We start from the raw sequence: 26,882 nt of genomic DNA, 5'->3' as shown, positions 1-26,882 counted from the left end.
GCATAAAGAAGTCTCTGCCCAGAGAAAGCCCACCCAAAGTCCTTTAATAGCTGCTGACTCCCCTCACTGGGGGCTGGAGCCATCCAGGCTCAGCCTCCTGGTGTGCAGATGATCAAATAAATTTGTAATTCCTGCCGGGACTGGTTTGGCTCAGTGGGTAGAGCGTCAGCCTGTGGACTGAAAGGTCCCGGGATTGATTCTGGGCAGGGGCATGTACCTTGGTTGTGGGCACATCCCCAGTTGGGGGTGTGCAAGGGGCAGCTGATTGATGATTCTCTTTCATCAATGTTCCTAACTCTCTATCCCTCTCTCTTCCTTTCCGTGAAAAATCAATAAAATATTACACACACACAAAAAAAATTTGTAATCCCTCACCATTCTGGCCTTACAGTTTCTACTCCTCCAGGGAGTACTTTTGAATGTGCCATAGCCACAAGCCAAAACCATTATTATAACTTACTATCATTTAATGTAAGTGAAGAAAGAGAAAGAAAGTCCCATGCAATAGAGCTTGCTAGCCTACATATGAGGAATGCAGACCTGGGTTCAAATCCTGCTACCTTGCACTTACCCAGCCCTGGACATTTGGGGTCATCAACTCATAAAAGGGGCCAACAGAGCTAGCAGTTGACAAGGCTATTATGTGTTTTAATGTGACCAAAAACGTCAAGTACCCTTATCAAGATGTGTGAAAGAACGTCAGGTATTTTTATTGATGAAAAAATTGATAATGCACCAAATAAGTGAAATAAAAGAGAAAAAAAAAGTATAGGGGAGAGTAGGATCCACAGTAAAATTTTAATCAACTAGTTATAAAGTGCCTTCATGATTTAATTAGAAACAACCACAAACACATGCAAACAATCCAGCAGAAGCTAAAAACCCAGTCAGTTTCTCCAACTTTAAGAGCAGTAGCAACTTACCTCTCAGCGAAAACTTTCTCTTTGTGACATTCTCCACATCCACCTTCTCTTCAAAGGGCTGCCTACCCTTCAAGTCTGGGCTCCCTTGAGTGGTGCTCTTGGCAGTGGAAAACTCCTCGTCACCAGGGTGGGAGACAGGGGCATTTGGTAGCTCTAGGCTTCCTTTTCTCAGAACATCATATTTAGGTTCTTTATGGCTGTCTCCTTTCTGGACGGGGTTGAGGATAGGGTAGGATGGCTCTTCTTCCTCAAAGGATCTGTTTTTAACACCACCATCTCTACTTGTCAAGATTCTCTTGCTTTCCGTCTCTCTATACTCTCTAAACATACCTTTGCTCTCACTGCCCTCTATTGAAGGCTGACAGAATTGGGGCTTTAGAGTGTTACTAATCGAAGAATCTACATTTTCTATTGAAGAAGGAAACTTATAGACAGTGACACTTGTGCTGTCATCCATGGATGGCTTTGTCCGAAGGTCTCCTGCGTACATAGGAGTGACTGTAGATGCCATGGTGGACACAGATGTATTAACAGTGGGCGAGAAAGGAATGAGCTTTCCACTTTGTACCTGGGAGGACAGAGTGAAAAAGGAAAGAGCTGATTTAAAAATAATGTCTATATAAACCCGAGTGTATGGATTGACCTAGACGGAAATACTACATTTGGTGCAGTTTTACTCTTGTCTTGTGGGAAACCAATGCTAGACAGTTACACAATGCATCTCATTAATCAAATCATCTGGGTGAGAAGCAGACTGTGTGTCCTATTTTCCTCTCCAAAACAAGAACAATCCAGATAATTTCAGCAAGCAAATTACAAAAACAAGTAAAGAGAAACATACTTGGCATGGTGACTTTCTTAGGAATGAAGCCATTACCAAGTCATCTACAAGTAACACGGTGTACAGGTACACCATCGTCATTATATCACGAACCTGAGATAACCTGGGGCTCCTATAGTTTGAGAACATACAAGAAAACTGGAATTTGATGACAGTGCACCCACCTGTTCCACCTCTCCAAGCGTTACCGGCTGAGTTTGATAGCGAGCATTCATTCTCCTCTGCCTTGTGTCTATTCTGTTTCGGGTAGAAATGGCCTTTGAGACCGGCTGGGACAATTTGTTAAACAAGGCCAACTTCTCTGCCAAGCTTAAAGTGGAGGAATCAGGTTCACCTTGTTCAGCAGAATCTTTGCCCTCATTTGCCTGGTCTCTGGCTAGAGCCTTTTGGTGAGCAGATGCCTGTAATCTGAAAGGGAGAAAAAGTCAGTAACAGAAATGAAAACAAACACAAGCCCACTGCTAATTTCAAGTGTCAATTTTGAAAGGGGCTTTATTTTTGCCTAGATACATTTAAGACAGATGCAGGCAGTTATTGGGCTATTAAAGGAGACCGTAAAAAGCAAAGTAGTCGGGGTACACTAGCTTTGTCAATTTCACAAAGGGCAGATTTTTAGCTCTGAATTATCTCTAAAAATTGAATTTCCTGTTTTAAGAAATGGAGGTCAGCTTGGACATACCTTATTTTTAAGAAAAAAAACTTGTATTGTTAGTATCAATAATAAATAAGGCTAAAAGGAGTCTTAAGGCATCAGCTATGGCATATTTAGGCTGTATCTTAGAGGCCTGGTGCATGAAATTCCTGCACGGGGGGTGGGAGGGGTGTGACGAGCTGTGTCCCTCATCCCAGCCTGCATCATCTCCAATTTGGGACCCCTTGAGGGATGACTGACTGCCAGAACGGGCAGTCGGGCATCCTTCTCATAATCCAGAACTGCTGGCTCCCAACTGCTTGCCTGCCTGCCTGATTGCCATAACTGCTTCTGCCTGCCAACCTGATCACCCCCTAACCACTCCCCTGCAAGCATGATTGATGCCTAACTGCTCCCCTGCCAGCCCAATTGCCCCTAACTGCCCTCCATTGCTGGCCTGGTCACCCCTAACTGCCCTCCCCTGCAGGCCTGGTTGCCCCCCCATCTGCCCTCCCCTGCAGGCCTAGTACCCCCCAACTGTCCTCCCCTGGAACCCGGTAACTCCCAACTGCCCTCCTTTGCTGGTCTGATTGCCCCCAACTGCCCTCCCTTGTAAGCCTGGTCCCGCCAAACTGCCTTTCCCTGCTGGCCTGGTTACCCCCAACTTCCCTCATTTGCTGGCCCTGTCACCCCTAACTGCCCTCTCCTGAATGCCTGGTCCCCCCAACTGACCTCCCCTGCAGGTCTGGTCCCTCCCAACTGCCCTGTCCTGCTGGCCATCTTGTGGTGGCCATCTGTGTCCACATGGGGATGGCCATCTTTGATCACATGGGGGCAGCCATCTTGTGTGTTGGAGTGATGGTCAATTTGTATATTATTCTTTTATTAGATAGGATGTGGTTCAGCAAGTGGCCTTTTCATTTTAAATAATTAGCAAATATAATAATCATGCTGTCCACAACTTCACCCACAACACAGTTTTGATTTTCACTTGCTAAACACAAATGACTTAATTTTAAGTTTTTTCACTCCTTCAGTCTAGCACTTTCTCTCATAGGTTTAAATCACTGGCTGATAGGGCTCTTTTGTCCTACTTTATGCACTTCTATACTGGCTTAAATTTTACAGTGAATGTGTATTTTTATAATTTGACATTAGAGATTAAAAACACAAAAACTTTCCAGCAGAAAAAGTCTGTAATTCCCAGTAACTTGAGACATGAAGGGAATTTCAGTCAATGGTAAGTCCCTCTGGCTCTCAGGCAGAGAAGGCTTCCAGTTACATGGCCACGGTGACTCCCCAAAGGTTTAAAATGAGCCCCCTCTGCCACCGGGAAACCCAATTCTCAGTCCAGTAAATAGTATATTCTGCCTTGACTCCAATTAATCACCAGTTCACATGTTGCCTCAGACAAAAGAGCAGTGTCAGTGTTCCAGAACACTAATGAAGATGGCAACAGGCACCCTGTCTTGGTGTCTTTTCTGAGGTCAACAGGTGAACTGGGAGGGCAACCTCAACCTCCTTCCCAAGTGAGGTCTCAGGTTCTGGGCTGCGCCAGCTTTATTTCTGCACTGTCATTTTACTTCCTTTAGTCTTACTTTTAGCCTTTGCGTTTTGGCCCATAATAGCAAATAGAAGGGCTATTTACATACAATAAGGACATAATTTTAAAACATGATAATGACACATCTTTCAGACACTATAAATTTTTATTATCCTAATTCCCAAATATAAAGGCATAGTCTATAATTAGAAACAAGTAGGATTGTTTTTAACACCTATTTGTGTCTACATGTTTTTTTTTTTAAACTGAGTATTATCAGAATTTTAACATTCACATTAACTCCCATTTTTCTATTAAACTTTACTAAATGCTAGTATTTTAGCTTGCAGACTGACATTTCTTAGGGATGGCTATGCTTATGAAAAATAGAATAGAAACAAAGCAAATGGATGAGTGAATTAGTGTGATCTTTGTTCCAACACATCACAGACACAGGTAGATGAGATGTTCCTTGTGCAGAACTACACGAAGCAATCAGTGTCTTGAACTATGACAAAGCATTCCTGGAACAACTCATCGCACTGACTTGTCAAATGAAAGCCATTCAAGGTTTTCAGACTCTTCTGCAGTCTGCCACCTTTGCCCTCGGGCCACACGCTGCTATTGCTGTCCAGTACCTGGCATGCTGCACAGTGCTCTTAGCTACACTGGGACTAGGAAGTCTTGTCATTACAGGGTGGGTGGCCACAGAGCAGGAAGCAGGGAGAGGTTCACTTTAAAGCAATTGCCAAAGAAGGAACATTCATAAGGAGAGAGAAGAAAAGAAGCATTAAGGAAAGCATAGTTTTCCATCCAGAAACGTGAAATCAAATATTTTTTAAAAATTATTTGCTCATTACTTTGGGAAAACCACTAAAGAACTTGAAAAGCAATAACAAACTTAGGAAATAACAGACAGGCTACTCAAAGTAAATGGAACAAGAATGGACCATCTTTAGAAGAAATGTCCTGGTTTAAAAAAGTAATTTAAAAGAAAGCTAATGTCAACCACCAACATATCAGTAGATTATACCCATTTTAAGAATGTTTTTCTCCATCTACATTTTTTAAAAGAATCTGTGTCCTCATATAATTTATGGGCACGTAAAGTAGACTCAGTGAGCCTTACATGGTAATAATTTTTGCTTATTTAGCATTTTGCTCCAATGGGTAGGTGTTTTGGGTTTATACAGCCACTCAGATATTAAAAAATAAAATAAAATTTAAATTTAAAAAACTGATTTGCTAATAGTTCCTCATGGGTATAGGATGTATTTATCCACAATCATACTGAAATGTTGAGGAATAGCTGAGGAAAGAAGTGAAGGCAGCTGACCAAACAGCAGGTTAACTGGAGTGAGAGGCACTCCATTTTTTTAAAGTGTGTGTGTGTGTGTGTGTGTGTGTGTGTGTGTGTGTGTGTGTATGTGTATGTGTGCCAGGAGAAGCACAAAAACAATTTTTTAAAAACGAATAAAAGTTGCCTAGGCCAGTGTGCTAAATAGGTAGAGCATCGGCCCACACACCAGAGGTTAAGAATTCAATTCCCAGTCAAGAGCATGTACCTGGGTTGCAGGCTGGATCCCCAAACCTAGTCGGGCATCTGAGGGAGGCAACCAATCAATGTGTCTCTCTCATATTGATGGAGGCAACCAATCAATGTGTTTCTCTCTCTCTCACCCACTTCCTCCTATTCTCTCTAAAAATCAATGGGAAAAATATCACTCCTATTCTCTCTAAAAATCAATGGGAAAAATATCCTCAGATGAGGATTAATAACAACACAAAACAACAACAACCAATAACAGTTTTCACTTAATGGAAGTGATTATCCCTGAGTGAATGAATGTATTACTTTGGGGAATCCATTCTGAGCATATTAGAACACACACTGCTCAAAAATTGTTAAAAAGATTATCAAACTTCCAATTAATTTTTTAAATTTTTGATTATTTAAAAACAAAAAGAGCCCTTCATTATATATATACTAAAATATTAATGAGAGAATTGATATTTTGTGTTTTCTTGAAAATAATAAAAGAGAAAAGGGGAAGTGGATGGGGATAGAGGTACAGCAGGAATTGATGACTATTGAAACTGGGTGATGAGTACATAGGGTTCATTATATTCATTTATTTACTTTCATTTTATAAATTTTCTATTGTAAAGAGATTAAAAAAATGCAGAGACAAAAAAATTAAACAAAATTCTTCTTCATGTTTTTCTAATAGATACAATAGATAACACATCCCATTATGATATTCAGAGACCACAGTAAGAAAAATCCCTAAACACCAACTTCTCTGTGGCTTCTAACTAAACCATCTCCCAATCACCTCGTTTTCTTTAGAAGTCTTCAAATGTCTTTTTTTTAAAAAGACAGTACAGCCAAGGCCAAAAGGGCAGAAGGGGGACTCACGTGGCTGCAATGACCACCTCCTCGGTGGTCACGGGCTGGGTGTGGGACCTGTCCTGCAGACGCCGCAGCCTCTGCTCCACGGCCGCGTTTCTCGAACATCGCTTTGGAACAGGTTTCTCATCAAATGACCTCTCCATTTCCTGAGATCAGAAACATTGTAGAATCCCATGAATTCGAGAAAAGGAAATAGGGGCAGCACAATGTTTCCACTCTGTTCCCCTGCCCTGGGAAACATCCCGAGAGGTTTGAATCGCTATTGGAAGGGAACACTGTTCTGTGTCAGCTTGTGGTCACATCAGCCAAGGATCTGAGGAGAGGGGAGCCACAGGGGGCCCAGGTGCAGGACACCGTGGGTGCCTCCCTCAGGAGGGTGACAGTTCCACCCTCGGGAGGGTTGCTGCTCAAACACTTCACACATCTTACCCGGAAAAGCAGCCTCTTGGCAGCAACGCTCAGTTTGGCTCGCTCATCTACCTTTTCTTCATCTGTGAAAAGCCATGAAATAAAAACTAGACATCATTAAAAAATGTATGTAAAGATCCTAAACAGTTTGTCAAGGCTGGCCTGAAAATGCTTTGAATATGTACACAGATAATAATTTAATAAAAAGAAAAAAAGAAAAAAAAGAATGGAAATACTAAAAATTACAGTTGGCAGTATCTCCCCCTTCAGGAAGCCCATTCTGCTCAGTGAAAAGGTGCTCATTTCCACTGTAAGTAACCAAACAAAATTTTGTCTGGATGGTAATTCTCCATTGTTCTATTTGACAAGTTGAGATTTAATAACAGTTTTGCAGGGGAAGGAATGGCACTTTTTTTTTTTTTTTTTATTCAACAGCAGTAGCAGCAATAACAGGAAACCTACTTCTTTGGAGCAAATCAGTTATGTTATTATTGCTGACTCATCAATATTCTAACTCTCTCTCAAAGATAGCAGAAAGATCATCTGAAAACCTAAACTAGGTTTTGTTATATTGACAGAAAGAATGCCTTCAAAAGAGTAAGAAATAGGTATACATGGTAATCTCATTCTCAAAAAAAGCAAAAATCTTATTTAAATCTAATCTGGGGGAGATGATAAAGAAGCAAAAGGAAAGCAGATACTTGCCCTCAGCAGTTGGCATTTCTGAATTTGAAGTAGACCTAGGAAAGACATTAGCAAATAATAATAAAAAATTAGCTGGTGTGAGTATACGGTCCATATAAATTATCATAGAAATAAAAATGCAATTAAATTTTCTTAAAGAATATCATCCTGATAGTAATTCTAGTTGTGAACATATATGTACAGTTAACAGACACCATGGAATGCATGTGCACACAGCCCAGCCAAATGGACACCTTGTGGAGACAAACCAGAATCAAAAGTGACTTATTTAACATGACTGATGATAATTTTTTAGACAAACCTTATCATTTCCAGGGATAATCAAGTGATAATAAAAAACTCAAATACAACAAGCAGGCAGACATTTTAAAAGTGAATATTCCTCAGTTATTTTAAAATATGGTGAATACTCAACTTGGATTCTAACTTAACAAGGGCATAAAAAATTAAAAACATTAAATGAAGAAAAAATTTTCTTCTTGTAGTTTAAGTGCAATTTAAAACAGTATCTTGGGATTCTGTTGTCAAAGACAACATTCTTTAAAAATACATTTATATCAGCCAATATTCCGCATCGATTAGGTGGAAGAACACATTCCATTTAAACAGCATCAGGACCATCACTGTGATGACAATCCTGTGAGTTAGTTCCTAGATATACATGTGCCTACCTATCTGATTCCTTTCGTTCTGCTGAGGTTATAGGTTGAGTTCTAAATCTCTCAGAAGTTTTTCTACTTTCACCAGGAGAAAAATAGCGTCGTGGTTTCTGGGACCCTCTCTCCCGTTCCACACTGGTAGGCAAGCCAACTCCTTTGGTTGACCTCTCAAGCCGTGATTGGCTTTTAGAATCATCAGGAGAGAGGATATAGCAGAGGACAGGGGAGACAGAGAGAGAGAATAAAGCAAAGGTTTATGCATCTCAGTGAGTCAAGACACAGATACCACCAAATCCCACTGCATTCCTCTCCCATGCATGCAAAGGAGATGGAGCACTCCAGAGACCCAATCCTCCAGCTCCCCATTAGTAGGCAAAGCAGAATGGTAGTTTTAGAGCCATGTCCTCTATGGTCTGCCCTGCACACTTGTGAGCTAAGCTTAAATGTGATTCAATGCAGGACGCAATACAACTTGAGAAATTAATAATTTTGCCAAGGACGTGCAAGTGACACATCAGGAGGACTTTTGAAACATCACCTACAGTTCAGGTTTCTTGCTGGCACTGGCAGACTCCAGAAATGCACTGCGGAGCTGTGCAACAGAGACCTTGGTGTCCAGCATGCTCAGCTCCGAGTGGGACCCCTCAGCTTTGGGACCCTGCAGCTCCAGCTGTCCCTCTGCAGCTGGGTGCTTACTCTTCAGGGCCTGGAGCTGAGGGGGGGCCGTGTAGTCAGACAGGGAACGGGTGAGGACCTTGCGCTTCCTCCTAGGTGCTTCTTTCTTGTGACCTGTCACTCTGGCATCTTGGGATACAGGCTCACTCTGAACATAGGAAACCATTTCACTCCTGCCCATCCTCTCAGAGAACTGGTGCTGAGCTTGAGGTGGGTGTGAAAAACTTTCTGGCTCCTTGCGATGTTCTAAGGTGATGGTGCCAAGAATGGCAGGCTTACCAAAGTCCTCATTTCCAGAAGTGTCCTCATGGCTTCTCACAAGCCCCCCGTCCTCTAAATCCAAGAGTGCTTTCCTGCTTTTCTTGAGAGCTTCAGCAAGGGGCACATCTTCTTCTGTTTGTGATTCACAAATATGGAGAATGGGGCTATCTCTTCTCTCACCTTCGAGAACCTTCAGGGCGGGAGGCTGTATGACATTGTGGGTGGCTGATCCCACCCAGCTGCTCTCAGACACACTTTCCGGGGTTTCTGAGGTCACCAGTATGGCAGTGTGCACGGGATCTGCTGGCTGGACATAGCCACGGATCGGCTGTTGTGCAGAGCCCGCTGCCTTGCTCGTGACCCTATCGAAGGCCGAGTTTTCTGAATGAAAGGACAGGTAATGCCCTGGCACGGGCTGGCTTCTCCTGTGAGTTAAGGACTCTGAGGCAAGTTCAGGGCTGCTGCGAGCACTCTCCTCTTTCACCAATTTTTCTCTAACTTTAACTCTTTAAGAAAGAAAAAGGTTTAAGTTGCAAAGAGCAGTAACTACTTAACAGGAAAGAAGCATGCATGCATCATGGATTACCAGTCAACGGAAATAAAACCAACGAGAGAACAATTTGTGAAGAAGCATTTTGGGTAGTTAATATCAGAAGCCCACTGCTTGCAAAATGAATGATTTTGAAATGAGTTTTCAAATGTGCATTCAAATGCCAGGGTGGTGCAAAACTAACTCTACCCGTAAAGCTCAGGGGTCAGATGCTGTCCTGGGAGATAATAGATGCCTTCTAACTAAATGAATACCCAGAAGCCACAGACAATCCTTCAATGCACACCACAGTATGCATGAGGGCACACTGGTGCTGGTGCTGTGAACAGCAAGCTTTCTGCATGTACAGGCCTAGCATATGACTGTGGGCAGTTTCCAGACATACCTACACCTACTGACCAAATGTGATTTCATCATCTTTTGGAAATGTAAGAGTATTCATGATTTTTTTTTTTTTATTGAGTTCAAGATACAACAAATAATCACCTCTTCTAAGCACACACCTCAACATTCACAAGCTTTTCATGCAGTGCAGATTGCATTCATTCATTCAGAAGACATGTCACCAATTTGTTCATCATTACTACTAATAAGTGTAGCACTCAGAAGAATATTAGAGAAAAGATCATTGTTGAAAGAATTAATAAACTAAACATTTTTCTCTCCTCTGAAATAGCAATTCCTATTAGGCTGTTAGTTAAAAAGTAATGTAAAAAGAGATTACTCTGGTTGTTTCTGACAGCAAAACTTAATCCATTTTAAAAGCTACTTTTCTATGTTTCCATCATGGCAGAAACAAAGTAGCCAAGAGCTCTGGTTGTGGGGCTGGAGGAGACCTCTGCACAAAGCCTGGCTCAGCTAGTTCTAGTTGTGTGACCTCAGGCACTTACCTGCCTTAGTCACTTTATCTTTTAAAGAGAAAGAATAGAGACAAAATGTATGTAACTTGATAAGTATTTGCAAAACCCATAGCTTTAATAGTCCTAGCTACCTTGTTTCCCCGAAAATAAGACAGTGTCTTATATTAATTTTTGCTCCCAAAGATGAGCTAGGTCTTATTTTCAGGGGATGTCTTATTTTTCCATGAAGAAGAATATGGTACACATTTATTGTTAAATGAAAATAAAGGAAATTTATTACCTGTATATGGTACGGTAGTACGGTAGTGGTCAACGCAAACCAGACACACTGTGAATCCTACAGTATCAAGAATTTACTCATTTATTCAATGACAATCATGTCATCATCTTCTGGAACATCATCATAACAATCCAATTCCTGAATTTCCTGGTGAATTTCTTGTGACTCTTTCAGAATTAGTGGACCAAATCTCTCATGTTTAGCCTAGGGGGGGCCTTATTTTCGGGGGGATGCCTTATATTTCACTCAGAAGGAAACCCGTAAGTAGGTCTTATTTTCGGAGGATGTCTTATTTTCGGGGAAACACAGTAGTTCTTATTTTTTGAAATACCAGATAGAGAAATGAGAAACCATTGAAACTGCTTAGGAATGGATTACTAAAAATAAAGCATGCTTTTGAAGAAGGAAAGGTGATTTCTTGGGGAATGTGAAACCTTTATTTACTTAAGATTAGTCATCAAAAATAATTATTTCTGATATATACCTTTAGGAAGACACTATTTCCTTAAATGACCAATTCACCTTGCTAACTTTGATGTGAACACCTCCATGTTTTCCAACATGAGATGCAGAATATCGAAATATACTTCACTAAAGAAAAATGAAGATACATGAAGGGCAGTTACTATGAACAATTTAGGGGAAAAGGGATTCTGAGTTGTTATTTTTCTCAGACTAGCCAGTGTTGGGTGTTTTCATATTTACAAGTTTTGTTAATTAAAAGAAGACTGAAATGTGGTTCAATGTGGTTCAACTTTTCCCTTGGAATTTGTCCTTCTAACCAGAGACAATCTGAATGTTGTCCTCAGTTGAGAACAAAGACTGTTAGAAACTCAATATATGGGTGCTTTGTCTTGCCAATGACTTATTCATTCTTACTCCTTCCGCCTCTCCCTGCCTCCAATCTGAAAAATGAAATGATAGGGGATTTTGCCTGCTTTTAAAACTACAGGCACTCTATTTAACTGCTGAGAATTAACTATTGGTGTAGAGATGAGGAGACATGAAAACAAGGAGTCTGTGTGACTGGTGAAGGGGTATTGACAAGATGGGACACCAGCGGAGTAGCTGGCCTCAGGAGGGGGGCAACCAAAAGTGCCAGATTGACTGGCAGTGTGGGAGGTGGCTAGAGAGGACAAAAACAAGTAAAAAGGCTTCAAAAAGAGGAGCAAAAGGAAATGCTAGTAGAGGAGATATTAGAACATTTGAAGGAGAAAAGCAAATGATTAGGAAGTAACTTCCAGCAGCTCTTTCTGAACACGTGATTTTCAAATGCACTGCCATTAGAAAGAGGAGAATTAGCACTGGGTGATGTGAGAAACAGCAGGCAAGGCAGAAGGGAGAGAAGCACTCAGGAAACAAAAGCCAAGAGTTTCAATTTGGAATATACCTGGAAGGCCAGTTGATAAGTGAAGGTGTGTCCCCTTCGGAATCTTTCTGCAGAAACCACTCATATTTGAGTTTCCCTGTACTATCATGTACAAAAAACAAAACTTCAGAAAATGTCTATTAAAATGTCCACACATACACAGAAATTAGACTCTTTATAGTTGGAAAAAAGTGGTGTGCCATATATCTGAATTGTTTATAGGCTACGAACTAAATTGCTATAATACTGCAAATAGGGAAGTGGGGTGATAGGTTTGGGATATCAGAAGTTCACATCTGATTGTAACAGACTTCAGTGGTCACAGCAAAATGTACAGAAATGGTGACAGAAAAGTTCTTGCCTGTCAGTGTAAATCAAAATTCAAACAAAAGCAATTTTAGAAAATTGATTATAATTTAAACCTGAAAGGCTAATTTCTGTTAAGTAAAGAGTATTCCTAGTTTTTGAAAATGTATAAGCACACTTTGTCATGGGATTTATATTCATGTCATGGAATTTCCAGGACATATAGTTCACTACTAAAATCAAGAGATTGAAATAAATATATCTAAAGCCACCAAATATAGTGTTTTTTCAGGTAATGTGAAAGTATTAAGGGTTTGTAATAGTCACATTTTGCCCACAAATACCAATTCTCTTATAAAAAATTGGATTAAAAATATAAGGCAACATCTCATACCTAAGTTTTGTTCAGGTACATTGGTAAATTGGTAAATAGCTATATATAAAAACAGCATCTGAAACTGTACATATCAAATAAAGTAATAAAAAAGAAAGTAAATAAGATCATACCTTTAATTGCTAATAATGCATTTTCCTTTTATATTTATCACCGAATAATGCAGCCAACACAACAGTGGCCAATACTAATTCAAGTCTATTTGATTCATGTTTATTGAATTCCTGCTATGTACAAGGCACTGAGCTAAACTCCGAGAAGTAACAAAAGTGAATCAGGCACCAACCAGTCATTAAAAAGCTTATACCATGCTAAGCAAGATAATATATTTTTTACACAGTCATTCCTCAATATGAAATAGAATATAATGCAAGGTTGAATCTGACAGAGCACAATTAACCCTTGAATAACATAAGTTTGAAATGCACAGGTCCACTTATATGGGGATTTTGTCAGTAAATATAGAGTCAACCCTCTGTATCCCTGGGTTTCACATGCATGCAGTGAATAAACCACAGATGTGGAGGGCCAACTGTATGCATTGTCCAATGCCATCCTATATAATAAAAGAGAAACATGCAAATTGACCGTACCTCCACTATGCCCACCAGCCATGTCCACTAGCCAATCAGGAGTGAGTATGCAAATTAACCCAACAAATATGCCAGTGGCCACAGAGCTGGAGCAAGCAGGAGGCTTGGGTTTCCTCCAGCAATGGAGGAAGCCAAGCTTTCCGCCCGCCCTGGCAGGCCCTGGCCTCCTCTCAAGGCTACAAAGTTTCAATTATAGAAGATAAATAAATACCAACAAAAATGGTAATAGCCATGGAGCTGGAGAGAGCAGGAGGCTTGGGTTTCCCCTGGCAATGGAGGAAGCCAAGCTTCCCACCCACCCTGGCTTGACCTGGCCTCCACTCAAGGCTACAAAGTTTCAATTATAGAAGATAAATCCCAGATATCAGGGCCTCCCTTTGGGTTGCTAAGGATGTGCTGGCCTGCAAAACCACCATAGGCACCTTGCCCAGGCCACCCCATGCCCCAAAGGAACCCCCACCCTGATTAGGGACACCCTTCAGGGCAAACCAGCAGCCCATACCCATGTACCAGGCCTCTATCCTATCTAATAAAAGAGTAATATGAAAATTGACCATTACTGCAACACAGAATATGGCTGCCCCCATGTGGTCAAAGATCCTGCCCCCATGTGGAAACAAGATGGCCACCCCAAGATGGTTGACAAAGAAGGGCATTGGGAGGGACCAAGCCTGCAAGAGAGGGCAATTATGGGTGATCAGACCAGTAGAGGAGGGCAGTTGGGAGGGACCAGGCCTGCAAGGGAGGGCAGATGGGGGCAATCAAGCCTGCAGGGGAGGGCAATTAGGGGTGACCAGGCCTGCAAAAGAGAGCAGTTAGGGGGAATCAGGCCTGCAGAGGAGGGCAGCTAGGGGTGACCAGGCCTATAGGGGAGTGGTTAGGGAGTGATCAGACTGGCAGGCAGAAGTGGTTAGGGCAATCAGGCGGGCAGTTGGGAACCAGCAGTTCTGGATTGTAAGAGGGATGTCCCAGGCCTAAATGGGCAGTCAGATATCCCTCGAGGGGTCCCAGATTGGCGAGAGTGCAGGCTGGGCAGAGAGATACAAGCCCCTCCCCCATGCACGAATTTTGTGGGGGTGGGGGGTGTATCTCTCTAGTTTTATATAAGGGACTTGAGCAACTAAGAATTTTGCTTTGGACAGAACATAGTCCTGGAATTAATCCCTTGCAGATACCAAGGGATAACTTTTTGGAGAGTCAAGTTAATCACAGTGCCCCTGACCACCATGTTGTTCAAGGGTCAGCTGTAATTATACCAGGCTGAAAATATTTCGGTGAAAAATCATAGGCAAAGAAAGCTATACTGACCTGTATCCTCCTATAAAACAGAAAGGACAATGGAAATTCTACATTGGGGTTAAAATGTTTACCGGCTCAAACCCTTAACAACCTATCTGCAAGAGTTCTTCAATACCAGGATACAAACAAATTTTAGGTCATAGCAATTCCCAAAAGAATAGAATGATAATTGTAATAAAATTCTTTGAATTTTCTAAAATCACTTTACTTTGAGTTTTGGTTTGCACTGACAGGCAAGGATCTGTCTGTCATCACTTCTGTGTATTTTTTAAATATATATATTTTTGTTGATAGCATTATAGATATCTCCCATTCCCTACCCCCTTCCTTCCTCCTTCCTCTGGGCCCCTACCCCCTGCCCTCAACTAGATTTTACTTCTGTACATTATGCTGTGACCACTGCCCTATTTCAGCATTATAGCAATTTAGACCACTGAAATCTGTTATAATTAGATGTGAACTCCTATTTCTCCAGTAACATCCACATAATGCATGCAGACTGTGGTCATTTCTCAGTCCTTTCCTTATTCACCTACTAGAAGCATTTGATACACATGCCTTTTATCTGCCTTTCATCTGTCTTCTGTCTCACTCACCACCTGCACCTTTGGGAGCCCATGGCTCTGTCTCCTTTCCTGCTCCATCAATAGTCAGAGCCTTAATGATCTCATCCAGCTTTCACTTCCATGGCCAGGATCTTGCAACATTCATCTCCACTCCAATCTTCCTTTTAACACAGACTCCTGCATTCACTTGGCTACTTGACATTTCCATTTGGATATCTAGTGGCCATCTTAAAGGAACTCTTCATTTCTTTCCAAGCCTCACTTCCACTGGAACCCTAGTTCAGCAAATGGCCATTCCTTCTTCGTGGTGGCCTGGCCAAACATTTCAATTCACTTCCCTTGACACGTCTGTTTCTCTCATACACCACAGCCACATCTGTCATGAGCAAATCCTGTTAACTTCAAAATATGACCTCTTTTCGCTACCTCAGCTGTTACTCTAGTTCACCACCATCTCCCACCTTGATTACTGAGATGACCTCCTAATTATTCTACCTGTTTTCATGCTTGCCCACCTATACAGTCTGTTTTCAGCTTAGCAACCACAGAAATTATTTTTAAATATTCATGCACTGGTGCGGTCCCTAGGCCTGGTTGTCAATCAAAAAGTGAGCATCTGGCATGGAAGGGCAGGTACCAGCTGACCTCTGACCCTGGCCTGATTGCATCCGCCTTGGCTTGGTGCAGCCCGCTCACCTGCTCCACCATCCCACTGTGGTTCTGCTCTTGTCGGACCTATTGGGGCTGGCAGCACCTCCATTGTCACCTGCTGCCAGTGCTGCACCACCCACCATGTTCCATGCCACCTGCTAGTGGTCAGTGCAAGTCATAATGAGCAAACTCCCAGTCTCCCAGTCAAACGACCACCCGATGAGGTAATTTGCATATTAGGCTTATTTATATGGGATTGGAAGGCAGATCTGTCTTTCCTCTTTTCAAAACCATTATATGGTTTAATTTAGAGCAAATCCCAAAGCCCTCATGATGGGCTATAGGCCCTTCCAGACCTGCCTACCAGTCCCCACACATCTCATCCCTATCATGACACCTCAACCCCATGCTCCTGCCTCACTGCTGACCAGGGGCCTCTTCAAACACTCCATGCTTAGTGTCCATGCAGGGACATGGCTTGTTCCTCACTTTATGTAAGTTTCTGCTAAATTACTGTCTTCTCAGAGATATTTATCTAACCAATTCATATGAAATAGCAACCCCCATTCACCTTCTAACTTCACTGATTCATTTGAATTTTCTTCATATTACTTTTCACATCTGTCTCGTTACATACTGATTTATTGTCTCCAACTCCACTTTTTGAAAGAAGAGGCCGCTGGGTCATCAGCACTCAGACAGTGTATGGCAAATAGCAGGTCTCAATGTAAGTTTGTGAAATTGAGTAATCCTATATAATAATAGAGGAATATGCATATGCAAATTGTTCATTACTCCATAACATCACAACCAATCAGGAGGCTATGCCCACAGCAGGACCGGGTGGGGACGTGAGCCTGTGGTGTCCCCTCTGGAGATGGGGAGCTAATGACTGATGGCCTCCAGTCCTCCTCCAACAGCCCTCTCTAGCAGGCATGGGGTTACTGAGACCCAGGCCGGGCCTCTGGCCACAGATCCACAGGTTCGCAGAGACTGACTCTACCAGGCCTCTCAGAGATCGTGTGGCTGAGCCACAGGATGCCTGAACCTGGTGCCAGTTCAAGACATGAAACAGAGAGGTGAACACATAGCAGTGTGAAAGGCCTGGCTGCGGGCACACTTGAGGGGCGGCTCCTGGGCAAGTGTTGTGGCTTTGGCAAAGCAGCTGGCCAGGAGGCGGGCAGCCCAAGGGGCACAGAACTGCACTCGGATGAGTGTTGTGGCTTCAGTGAAGCAGCTGGTTAGGAGGCGGTAGCCCAAGGGGCACAGAACAGCACCCAGGTGGGGTGCACCAGAGGGGGCTTGGGCCAGGGCAGGGGGCCAGCAGGCAGGGATCTGCCTCGCCTGTGGAGAGTGAGGTTCTACAGTGGCCCCAAGATGCGGATCAGCCTGGAGGGAAGCAAGAGGCGATGACTGCTAGTGTGGAAGGAGGGGCGCAGACCCGCAGCCTTGAGGTGGGGGTTGAGGGTCGACACCACCTCAGTGGAGGGGTGCTGCACAGCCGGGTACCCCACTGCAGTGGTTTGGCGAAGCTCCCGGCGCTACCAGGCCTCACACCAGTGGCCTTCGCACTTGAGAGGCAGCGACTCCTGCTCCTGTCTTGGCCCAAAAGCAAGCTCACACCCACCCCAACCCCTGTTCCCACCCCACCCCACCCCATGGCAGCGCACACCTGCACAGTGAGTGTGAAGCCTACCACCTGCTTCCCAGAAGGGGGGGAGGGGGGCAATAAAGAATAGGGGCAGAGGATGAGGGAGAGGAAAGAATGCGGAGCATCCACAATGAAGATGTGCTTGAGAAAGAGGCTCCAAAGCCTGACAGGAAGGTTTGTTCTGTTTGCCTGACGGCTGTCCCTTAGAAAGGGCGGAGAGCAAGGCTATGAAGGCTCCCTGTGAGCTGAGTCCAGTTCCACAGCCAACTGGAATTGGCCTCAGTTTCCTGGTCTGTAAAATGGATTAAGCATGTCCCAGTGCCTTCACTGAGCTTTGAGGGCCAATTGAAATACTATTTAAGGAAAATGAGGGAAGAAGTGAGAAAGAAAAGGAAAGGCAAACGATACAAAAGAAAGCCTGGAAGGAAACTGTAAATCTATTCTCACTTAAATAGGGAATATAGTCAATAGTATTGTGATGACAGTATGATGCCAGGTGGGTACTGGAAATATCGGGGAACACTTTGTAAAGCATATGATTGTCTAACCACTATTTTATAACTAACATAAAACCTAAAACTAATACAAAATAATATTGAATATAAAGAAATAAAAATAGGAGTGACATTTTTATAAATTTCAAAGTTTAAGTAAAGGCTGCAAAGGAAGGAAGGGGAGAATAAAAATAGTGTTTTTCATTTTACCACTTTATTGTCTTTTCAGTACATGAAAAAGACAGTTGTCTTTATGTGGTGCTTTTATACTTTCTTAAGTCATTATCTCATTTGATGTTCAGGGCAACCTAAAGACAAGATGTAATTATTCCCTCCACTATTCAAAGAAAGGAAACCTTGGTGTCTGACCCCAATGATTCAATTGACAAGCCCTTATTGTAAAGCAGGGTTAGTGAAATTTTCTGTGAAGGGTCATATCTGTACTAATAAAAGCCTTGGGGGCAATAAGGCCAGCAGGGGAGAGTATCTGGGGGCGATCAGGCTGGCACCAAAGCAGTTAGGCGTCAATAAGGCCAGCAGGGGAGTGGTTAAGGGGCAATCAGGCTGGCAGAAAGAACGGTTAGGGGCAATGAGGCAGGCAGGCAGGCGAGTGGTTAGGACCAGTGTTCCCAGATTGTGAGAGGGACGTCCGACTGCCACAGGGATCGGGCCTAAATAGGACATCCCTCAAGGGGTCCAAGATTGTTGAGGGTGCAGGCTGGGCTGAGGGACACCACCCCCTCCCCTTCATGCATGAATTTTGTGCACCGGGCCACTAGTTGTTAAATAATCTCTATAACAATTCTCTCAGGTATTCTTTTTTGTTTTAATATTATTTATTATTATTATTATTATTATTATTATTATTATTTTTATTTACAGAGGGGAAAGGATAGGGATAAAGAGTTAGAAACATTGACAAGAGTGAAACATTGATCAGTTGCCAACTGGGGGTGTGCCTGCAACCAAGGTATATGCCCTTGATCAGAATCTAACCTGGGACTCTTCCATCTGCAGACCAACACGCTATCGACTGAGCCAAACCAGTTAGGGCTCTCTGTGGTATTCTTATCATTTTATAGGTAAAAAGAAAAAGATGCAAAAAGCATATTAACTGCCAAATCACAAGTTAGTTAATGAAAGGATGGGCTTAACCTAGTGCTAGGGCACCCCGGCCTAGATCTTCTATTCCTCCAAAGCTACAGGCTTCTGTATTCTGGAAAACAACCGCCTCCATGGCTTAAATGAGTCATGATGTAGTTGAGATGTCAGTGCTCATGGGCTATAGGGCTCAGGACAGACAGCACAAAGATGTGGTGGTCACATTCACAGATTTGACCACATGCCAACAGTCACCCAATTACCTGTAAATCCTGCAAAACCCAGTCACTTTCTTTCTCTCTCCAAATGTATGACATGAAATCAAAGGAGTCCAGAAGTGAAGAGCAACTGGACTCGGAGGGCACTTACTGCTGAGGTAGGAGTCGGGTAGTGGTACAAGGGGGATGCTGGGGCCCAGACTTGGCAAGGCAGATAAAATTTTGTCTCCTCCCACCAAAGCAATCTATATCAGAAGATCTGTGTAAGAATTACCCGTTTGGAAATGAGAAAATTCATGGGAAGAATAAACTGAGAACAGGCAATACTGGATCTTATGTGGGAGGAATTATAACTACTCTGAGGACCAAGGAAATATTTCAACTCAGCTTGACTGATCTCTCAGCTATCCCTGAGAGATCTTCAGCTCCTCAGTCAGAAAGAAATAATAATGTGACATGATACCTACTAATACATGAAACCTAATTCCACTTTCCCAAGCACACTGGAAGCTCAACATCACAATAGCTAAAAGTCAACTGTTCATCAATAAATATCCATGCATTGGCCATGACACATGTATAATGCCAGTATCAGGGAAAATAATTTTAGTATGCATACTTGACTTGTGTTTTGAGTATTCACTAGGATATCTGAAATTAAAAATGTACTTTGTATAAACCACATTATAAATATAAATTACAACCATTTAATATTTCTTTATTCAGAATACTATAAACAATTAACATTAACATTTCTCCTATCACTTTAAACCATTTCATTAAATTCTAATATAACGGCTTTTGAATAGACAAAAACAAAATACTCTTAAAAAAACAAACAAAAAACAACAACAATGAAACCAAGATTTGGTTCTTTAAAAGGATAAACAAAATTGAAAAATCATTAGCTAGATTCATCAAGAAACAAAGAGACTGGACCCAAATAAAATCAGAAATGAAAGTGGAGAAGTAACCACTAAAACCACAGAAATACAAAGGATTGTAAGAGAATACTATGAACAAATATATGCCAACAAGCTGGACAATGTGGATGAAATAGACAAATTTCTAGAAAAATACAATCACCCAAAACTGCATCAGTTAGAATAAAAAAACCTGAATAGGCCAATAACAACTGATAAAATAGAAGCGGGAATCAAAAAATTCCCACGGAACAAAAGCCCAGGTCCGGATGGCTTCACAGGGGAGTTTTACCAAATAGTCAAAGAAGAATAACACCTATCCTCCTCAAACTATTTCAGAAAATCCAAGAGGAAAGAACACTTCCAAACTCTCTTTTTGAGACCAGCATTATCCTAATTCCAAAACCAGATAAAGCACACTACAAAGAAAGAGAATTACAGGCCAATATCCTTGATGAACATAGATGTTAAAACCCTCCACAAAATATATTTAAAAAGATCATATCCCATGATCAAGTGGAATTTATTCCAGGGATTCAAGGCTGGTACAATACTCACAAGTCAATAAACGTGATGCATCACATAAACAAAGCGAAAGACACATGATCATATCACTAGATGCAGAAAAGGCATTCAACAGAATCCAACACCCATTTTTGATAAAAACTCTCAGCAAAGTGGGAATAGAGGGAGCATGTCTCAACATGATAAAGGACATATATAACAAACCTACAGCCAACATCATACTCAGTGGTCAAAAACTAAAACCGTTTCTCCTAAGAGGAACAAGATAGGGATGCCCACTTTCACCACTCCTGTTTGACACAATACTGGAAGTCCTAGCTATAACGATCAGACAAGAAGATATAAAAGGCACCCAAATTGGAAAAGAAGTAAACACTCATTATTTGTAGGTGACATTATATTGTACATAGAAAACTCCAAAGACTCGATCAAGAAACTACTAGACTTAATAAATGAATTTATAAATGTAGCAGGATACAAAATTAACACCCAGAAATCTATGGCTTTTTTATTCACCAACTAGAGGCCTGGTGCATGAAATCCATACACTCAAAGGGACCCTCAGCCTGGCCTGTGCCCTTTCACAGTCTGGGAACCCTTGGGGAATGTCTGAAGCTGGCAGTCTGACATTATTAGCGCTTCCACAGAGGCGGAGGTGGGAGAGGCTCCTGCCAACACTGCTGTGCTTGCCAGCCATGAGCCTGGCTTCTGGCTGAGCAGTGCTCCCCCTTTGGGAGCACACCGACGATTGAGCATCTGCCCCCTGGTGGTCAGTGTGCGTCATAATTTGAATATTAACCCTTTTATTATATAGGATAGTGAACTCACAGAAAGAGAAACTAAAAAAACAATCCCATTTACAATTGCAATTAAAAAAAAATTAAGATACCAAGGAATAAACTTAACTAAGGAGTTAAAAGATCTGTACTGGGAAAACTATAGGATGCTGAAAAAAGACATAGAGGAAGACATAAACAAGTGAAAGAATATACATGTTCATGAATTGGTAGAATCAACATCATTAAAATGTCCATATGCCCAAAGCAATCTATAGATTCAATGCAATCCCTATTAAGATACCAATGGAATATTTCAGACCTAGAACAAACTCTCCAAAAATTCATATAGAATAAAAAAGATCCCGAAAAAGAACAAAGTTGGAAGGTTCACAATACCAGATATCAAGCTACAGTACAAAGCCACTGTTCTCAAAACTGCCTGGTACTGGCACAAAAACAGATATATAGTCCAATGGAACCAGAGAACCCAGCAATCGATTCAAACCATTATGCTCAATTAATATTTGACAAAGGAGACAAGACCATACAATGGAATCAAGATAATCTCTTTAATTAATGGTGCTAGGAAAATTGGACAGATACATGCGCAAAGATAAATGAAACTAGATCACCAACTTATACCATACACAAAAATAAACTCAAAATGGATAAAGGGCTTAAACATGAAATGGGAAACCATAAAAATCTTAAAAGAATCCATAGGCAGCAAAAGAGCAAACATATGTCTGTAGCAATATCTTTACTATTATATCTCATAGGGCAATGGAAACTAAGGAGAAAATAAACAAATGGGACTACATCAAAATAAAAAGCTTCTGCACAGCAAAAGAAACCATCAACAAAACAACAAGAAAGCCCACTGCATGGGAAAAAATATTTTTCAATGTTATCTCTGATAAAGGTTTAATTTCCAAAATTTATAGGGAACTCATACTACTTAACAAAAGGAAGATAAACAATCCAATAAAAAAAATTGAGCAAAGGACCTACATAGACACTTTTTGAAAGAGAACATAGGAAGGCCAAGAGACATATGAAAACATGCTCAAAATTTCTAATCATCTGAGAGATGCAAATCAAAACAACAATGCAGTACCATCTCACACCTGTCAGAAATGCTATTATCAACAAATCAACAAATGACAGTACTGGTGAAGATGCAGAGAAAAAGGAACCCTCGTGCACTCCTGGTGGGAATACATACTGGTGCAACCATTGTGGAGAACAGTATGGAGTTTTCTCAAAAAATTAAAAATCAAACTCCCACTTGAACCAGTAATCCTGTTTCTAGAAATATATCCCCCCAAGGAATCAGAAACACGAATCAGAAAGGATATATGCACCCCTATGTTCCTAGCAGCACAATTTACCATAGCTACGATTTGGAAACAGTCTAAGTGCCCATCAACAGATAAGTAGATTAAAAACCGATGGTACATTCACACAATGGAATGCTATGTTGCGGTAAAAAAGAAGCAATTCTTACCATTTGCAACACCATGGATGGACCTGGAGAGCATTATGCTAAGCAAAATAAGGCAGTCAAGAAAGAAAGATAATTATCACACGATCTCACTCAGATGTGGAATACAATGAACAACATAAAGTGATGAACAAAAAAGAGCCAGTGAAAACAAATATTTTAGAATATAATAGAAGTAATCCTGTTATTTCCAAATTTTTAATAATTCCTACAACTTTTATGCTATACTATGTTAGTACAGTTTTGGTAATATCATTATATTTAAAATCTTTTTTTCTTAAAATGTTGTTTATTGCATGTAACGTTATATTTAAAATCATTTTTCTTGAAATACTAAAAAATACTCAAAGAATTTGATCTTTATATTAAAAATCTAAAACTGTAGCATGGAAAATAGACTGCTGCTTGTTAAGGCCTGGGCGGGGGTCGATTACAAAGGCACACGAGGGAATTTGGGGGCTAATAGAGTCGTTCTATATCTTGGTTGCAGTGAAAGTTACATAACTTTCTATATTTGTCAAAATTCACAGACTTGTACCTAAAAAGGGTGAATTTACTGTATATAAATTACACCTTAATAAAAATATTAAAACCTAAGCTTTCTAAAATCCCTAACTCAGCATACTTCACAGGGCTCTTGGGAAGAGTCACAGCTCAGGGATTTACTTTGACACAGATGTCTAGTGCAGTTAATGGGATTTTTAATTCAAATATCTTTGTTTATCCTTTAAAAACAAAATAAATAAATAAATGTTTTAAAAATGTGGACCACACACAGTCAATTCCAAAAATCTGTTTTTAATCTTTTTCTTTCTTTTCTTCATATTTTTTCTCCGAAGCCTAAAGAGACTGGGAAACCTGAGTTAAGAAATGAGAAGAACCCAGAGTGGGTCCTTTCAGTGTTTACATTGGTAAGGAAGCTAAATTCTTCATCCGGGAAGCTGATTAAACACATGCCTTGGCTCCCCAAAATGGTGAAACAGAGTACAGAGTTGTTCTGGCTAACTCACCCCCTAACCACCCAACATACTGGAAGTTTGGGGCCAAGTTCTCCACTGTGGAGCACAGCTTAATCATAATACTACAGGGGCCTGAGGGATGCCCAACCTCAGATTAAAAACCACATCATTGCATAAAAGGACAAAATTAATTTCTGGCATTGTTTTGGAGAAACTATTATAACAGGTTTTTGTTTTGTTTTGTTTTGTTTTGTTTTGTTTTTAAAGGAGATCACTTCTGAATAGTGGTAGCAATGTCTTGGGTTCTTTTGTTTTTATTTCTTTAAATCTTGCATGGATGCTATAATTTTTTTTTTCTTCAGTATTCTTTAATCTTGTGCTTAACTACTTTTCACAATTAAGGCTTGGTTAAAACACAAAGAGTAGGCAGGATTAGTTTTATATAATGAGTTGAATATATGATATGACCAGAGTATGGCAGCTAAGTAGAGTCAAGAATCAGCCTGGCTGGCATGGCTCAGTGACTGAGTGTCCACCCATGAACCAGGAGGTCACTGTTGGATTCCTGTCCAGGACACATGCCTGGGTTTTGACTCAATCCTCAGTAGGGGGCATGAAGGAGGCAGCTAATCAATGACTCTCTCTCATCATTGATACTATCTCTCTCTCCCTCTCCATTCCTCTCTGAAATCAATGTTAGTGGACAGAGGCACAGGGCTGATGGGAACCTTTTCTATTTTGACTGGGGTAAAGGCTTGTCTTTTCCCCAAACTCATCAACCTGCACCATCGTTAAACTATGTGAATTTTGATGTAAATTTTACCCCAATTAAAAATATATCACTGTTGAATTACAGATTAAGCACTTTTTGAGTAATAAAAGGTAGAAATTTAGAGTCTTTTTAGGGAAGATGCAGGAGAAACATGTGAGATAAGCAATTTCTTCCATCTCAGCTAACCTCAGTGTTGAATGCTGCAACCTCAGCCAGCAAAGGGTGGCGTCAGGAGGAACGTGCATACACACAGAATTGTCTGAGAAAGCACTGGGGTCTGAGGAAGGGCTGTGGTGGGCCTTCCAAAATGGATCAAATTTGTGACTCCCAGTTGAATTTGGATTTCCATGTCTCCTGCTTGAATTCTAATGGCTCCTCCTAGAAAAAATGTAATCCGGTCTCATAAACAGCCAATAGTGTTTTTGCTCACTTATTGTGATTACTACTCACAGCTTAACATTTATGAGCACACTGACTCAAGAGTATAATATAAGAATTCTAACCTCAAAGTGGAAAAAGCCTCATAGCATAAACAAGTGCTACTCAAGGGTGGTCTGCTGACTGGTGCCACTGATCCATGGTTAGATAAAAGGCTAGCCAGCTGACTTTTCTTTTATAGAACGAGTCTGTGGATGAATGAAATGACCCACGATTTACATTCAGGTACAAGTCTCTATAGACTGTGGGCTAATAAATGGTTCAAGAAGTGCTATAGTTTGGTGATACTAAGAAAACAGAAAGTAGGAGAACATTCATTCAAAAATCACTTATTGACAGTTCACCTTCATTGGTGTACCAAGGTTGGAGTAGCCATGTAGGTCCTCACTGGTATGTGCTAGACCAGTGGTTGGCAAACTGTGGCTCTCAAGCCACAAGCGGCTCTTTGGCCCCTCGAGTGCAGCTCTTCTACAAAATACCACATGTGGGCGCGCATGTACAGTGTGATTGAAACTTCGTGGCCCATGTGCAGAAGAAGTAGGTTTTCGGCTCTTAAAAGAAATCTAAATTGTTGTACTGTTGATATTTGGCTCTGTTGACTAATGAGTTTGCAGACCACTGTGCTAGATGCTGGGCAACAGCAGGGAAGAACACAAGAAAAAGACTAAGACAAGGTATCTATGTTCTGGTAAGGCTTCTACTAAAGTAATGCTGTCATTGAGACCATCCTTAACAATCAATTTGGCATAATATCAAATGCATGGTTCCATTCATGGTTTGAATGAATCTTGACCAACTTGCTAAAATCCCCTCCTGCATATGACACCCTTGTAGGATGTTGAGCATTTGAATGTCCTTCTTCCTAAGACTTGAGGTGTGGGGGAAGCTGCATTTATGAGACACCTAATTTGGTTCATGATCTCTCTCTTCTTTTCCCTTTTGGCAGAGTCATCATCAATGAGGAGCCAGACTGATAACATTAGGACTCCCTTTGCCAAACCAAGCTTCAGCTTTATAATTGTGCTGGGAAAAAGACAGTGAGAAGACAGACTGGTTTGAGAGTGTAAGTACTAGAGAAGGTATAAGAGGCTCCAAAAATGATTCCAGATTCTATTAATATAGAGAGGGTTATAAAAACTTGGAAAGATCAAGAATGCAGGGCAGATGAGAAGGTAGCCTCTCTGGACATGTTCTTATTTGTCAAAAACTCAATTAGAATGAGAGACCCAGATGTCATCTGACACTGCAGACAACAGGTGGGCCAGGAACACTTGTGCTATTGACAGTTCACCTTCATTGGTGTACCCAAGATTGGAGTAGCCATGTAGGTTCTCACATAAAGACCTTACTGGCAACTAAAACTCTTAAGTCTGTTTCCCATGAACTTCTGTCAAATCAGGTTTCCCAATTCTGACATTGTACACTGACTCCTCCCCCCGCCACTAAATACAGAATTTTATGAAATTGCATCTTGATAGTTTCCAACCATTATTCCAGGTACATGTGATTCCTTACCTCCATGCTCCTGTTCCCTCTCCTCTCTCTCTGGACCTTCCTCTCATCTCTCTTCCTGTTCCTTCCCTCCCTCACA

At 41.3% G+C, this 26,882-nt stretch overlaps 1 protein-coding gene across 17 annotated transcripts in view; it reads right to left on the bottom strand.

The window, feature by feature from the left end:
- Positions 1-26,882, bottom strand: part of SVIL (supervillin) — a 263,352-nt gene that overhangs the window by 68,574 nt on the left and 167,896 nt on the right. For 10 of the 17 annotated variants that reach the window (XM_084875354.1, XM_084875358.1, XM_084875345.1 and 7 more), the window contains 9 exons: positions 12,140-12,220; positions 8,666-9,565; positions 8,136-8,306; positions 7,465-7,499; positions 6,781-6,842; positions 6,358-6,497; positions 4,577-4,672; positions 1,929-2,172; positions 924-1,491 (listed from right to left, as the gene is read on the bottom strand). In XM_084875354.1, coding sequence (XP_084731480.1) covers positions 924-1,491; positions 1,929-2,172; positions 4,577-4,672; positions 6,358-6,497; positions 6,781-6,842; positions 7,465-7,499; positions 8,136-8,306; positions 8,666-9,565; positions 12,140-12,220 — 2,297 coding nt within the window. The remainder of the gene's footprint in view (positions 1-923; positions 1,492-1,928; positions 2,173-4,576; positions 4,673-6,357; positions 6,498-6,780; positions 6,843-7,464; positions 7,500-8,135; positions 8,307-8,665; positions 9,566-12,139; positions 12,221-26,882) is intronic. The other 7 variants (XM_084875346.1, XM_084875350.1, XM_084875349.1 and 4 more) reach the window with 6 other exon arrangements.

This window comes from Pipistrellus hanaki, assembly GCF_964339955.1.
Source record: "Pipistrellus hanaki genome assembly, chromosome: 1".
Lineage (NCBI taxonomy): Eukaryota > Metazoa > Chordata > Mammalia > Chiroptera > Vespertilionidae > Pipistrellus > Pipistrellus hanaki.
The sequence above is the reverse complement of the archived record's forward strand: the minus strand, read 5'-3'. Positions and strand labels throughout refer to the sequence as shown.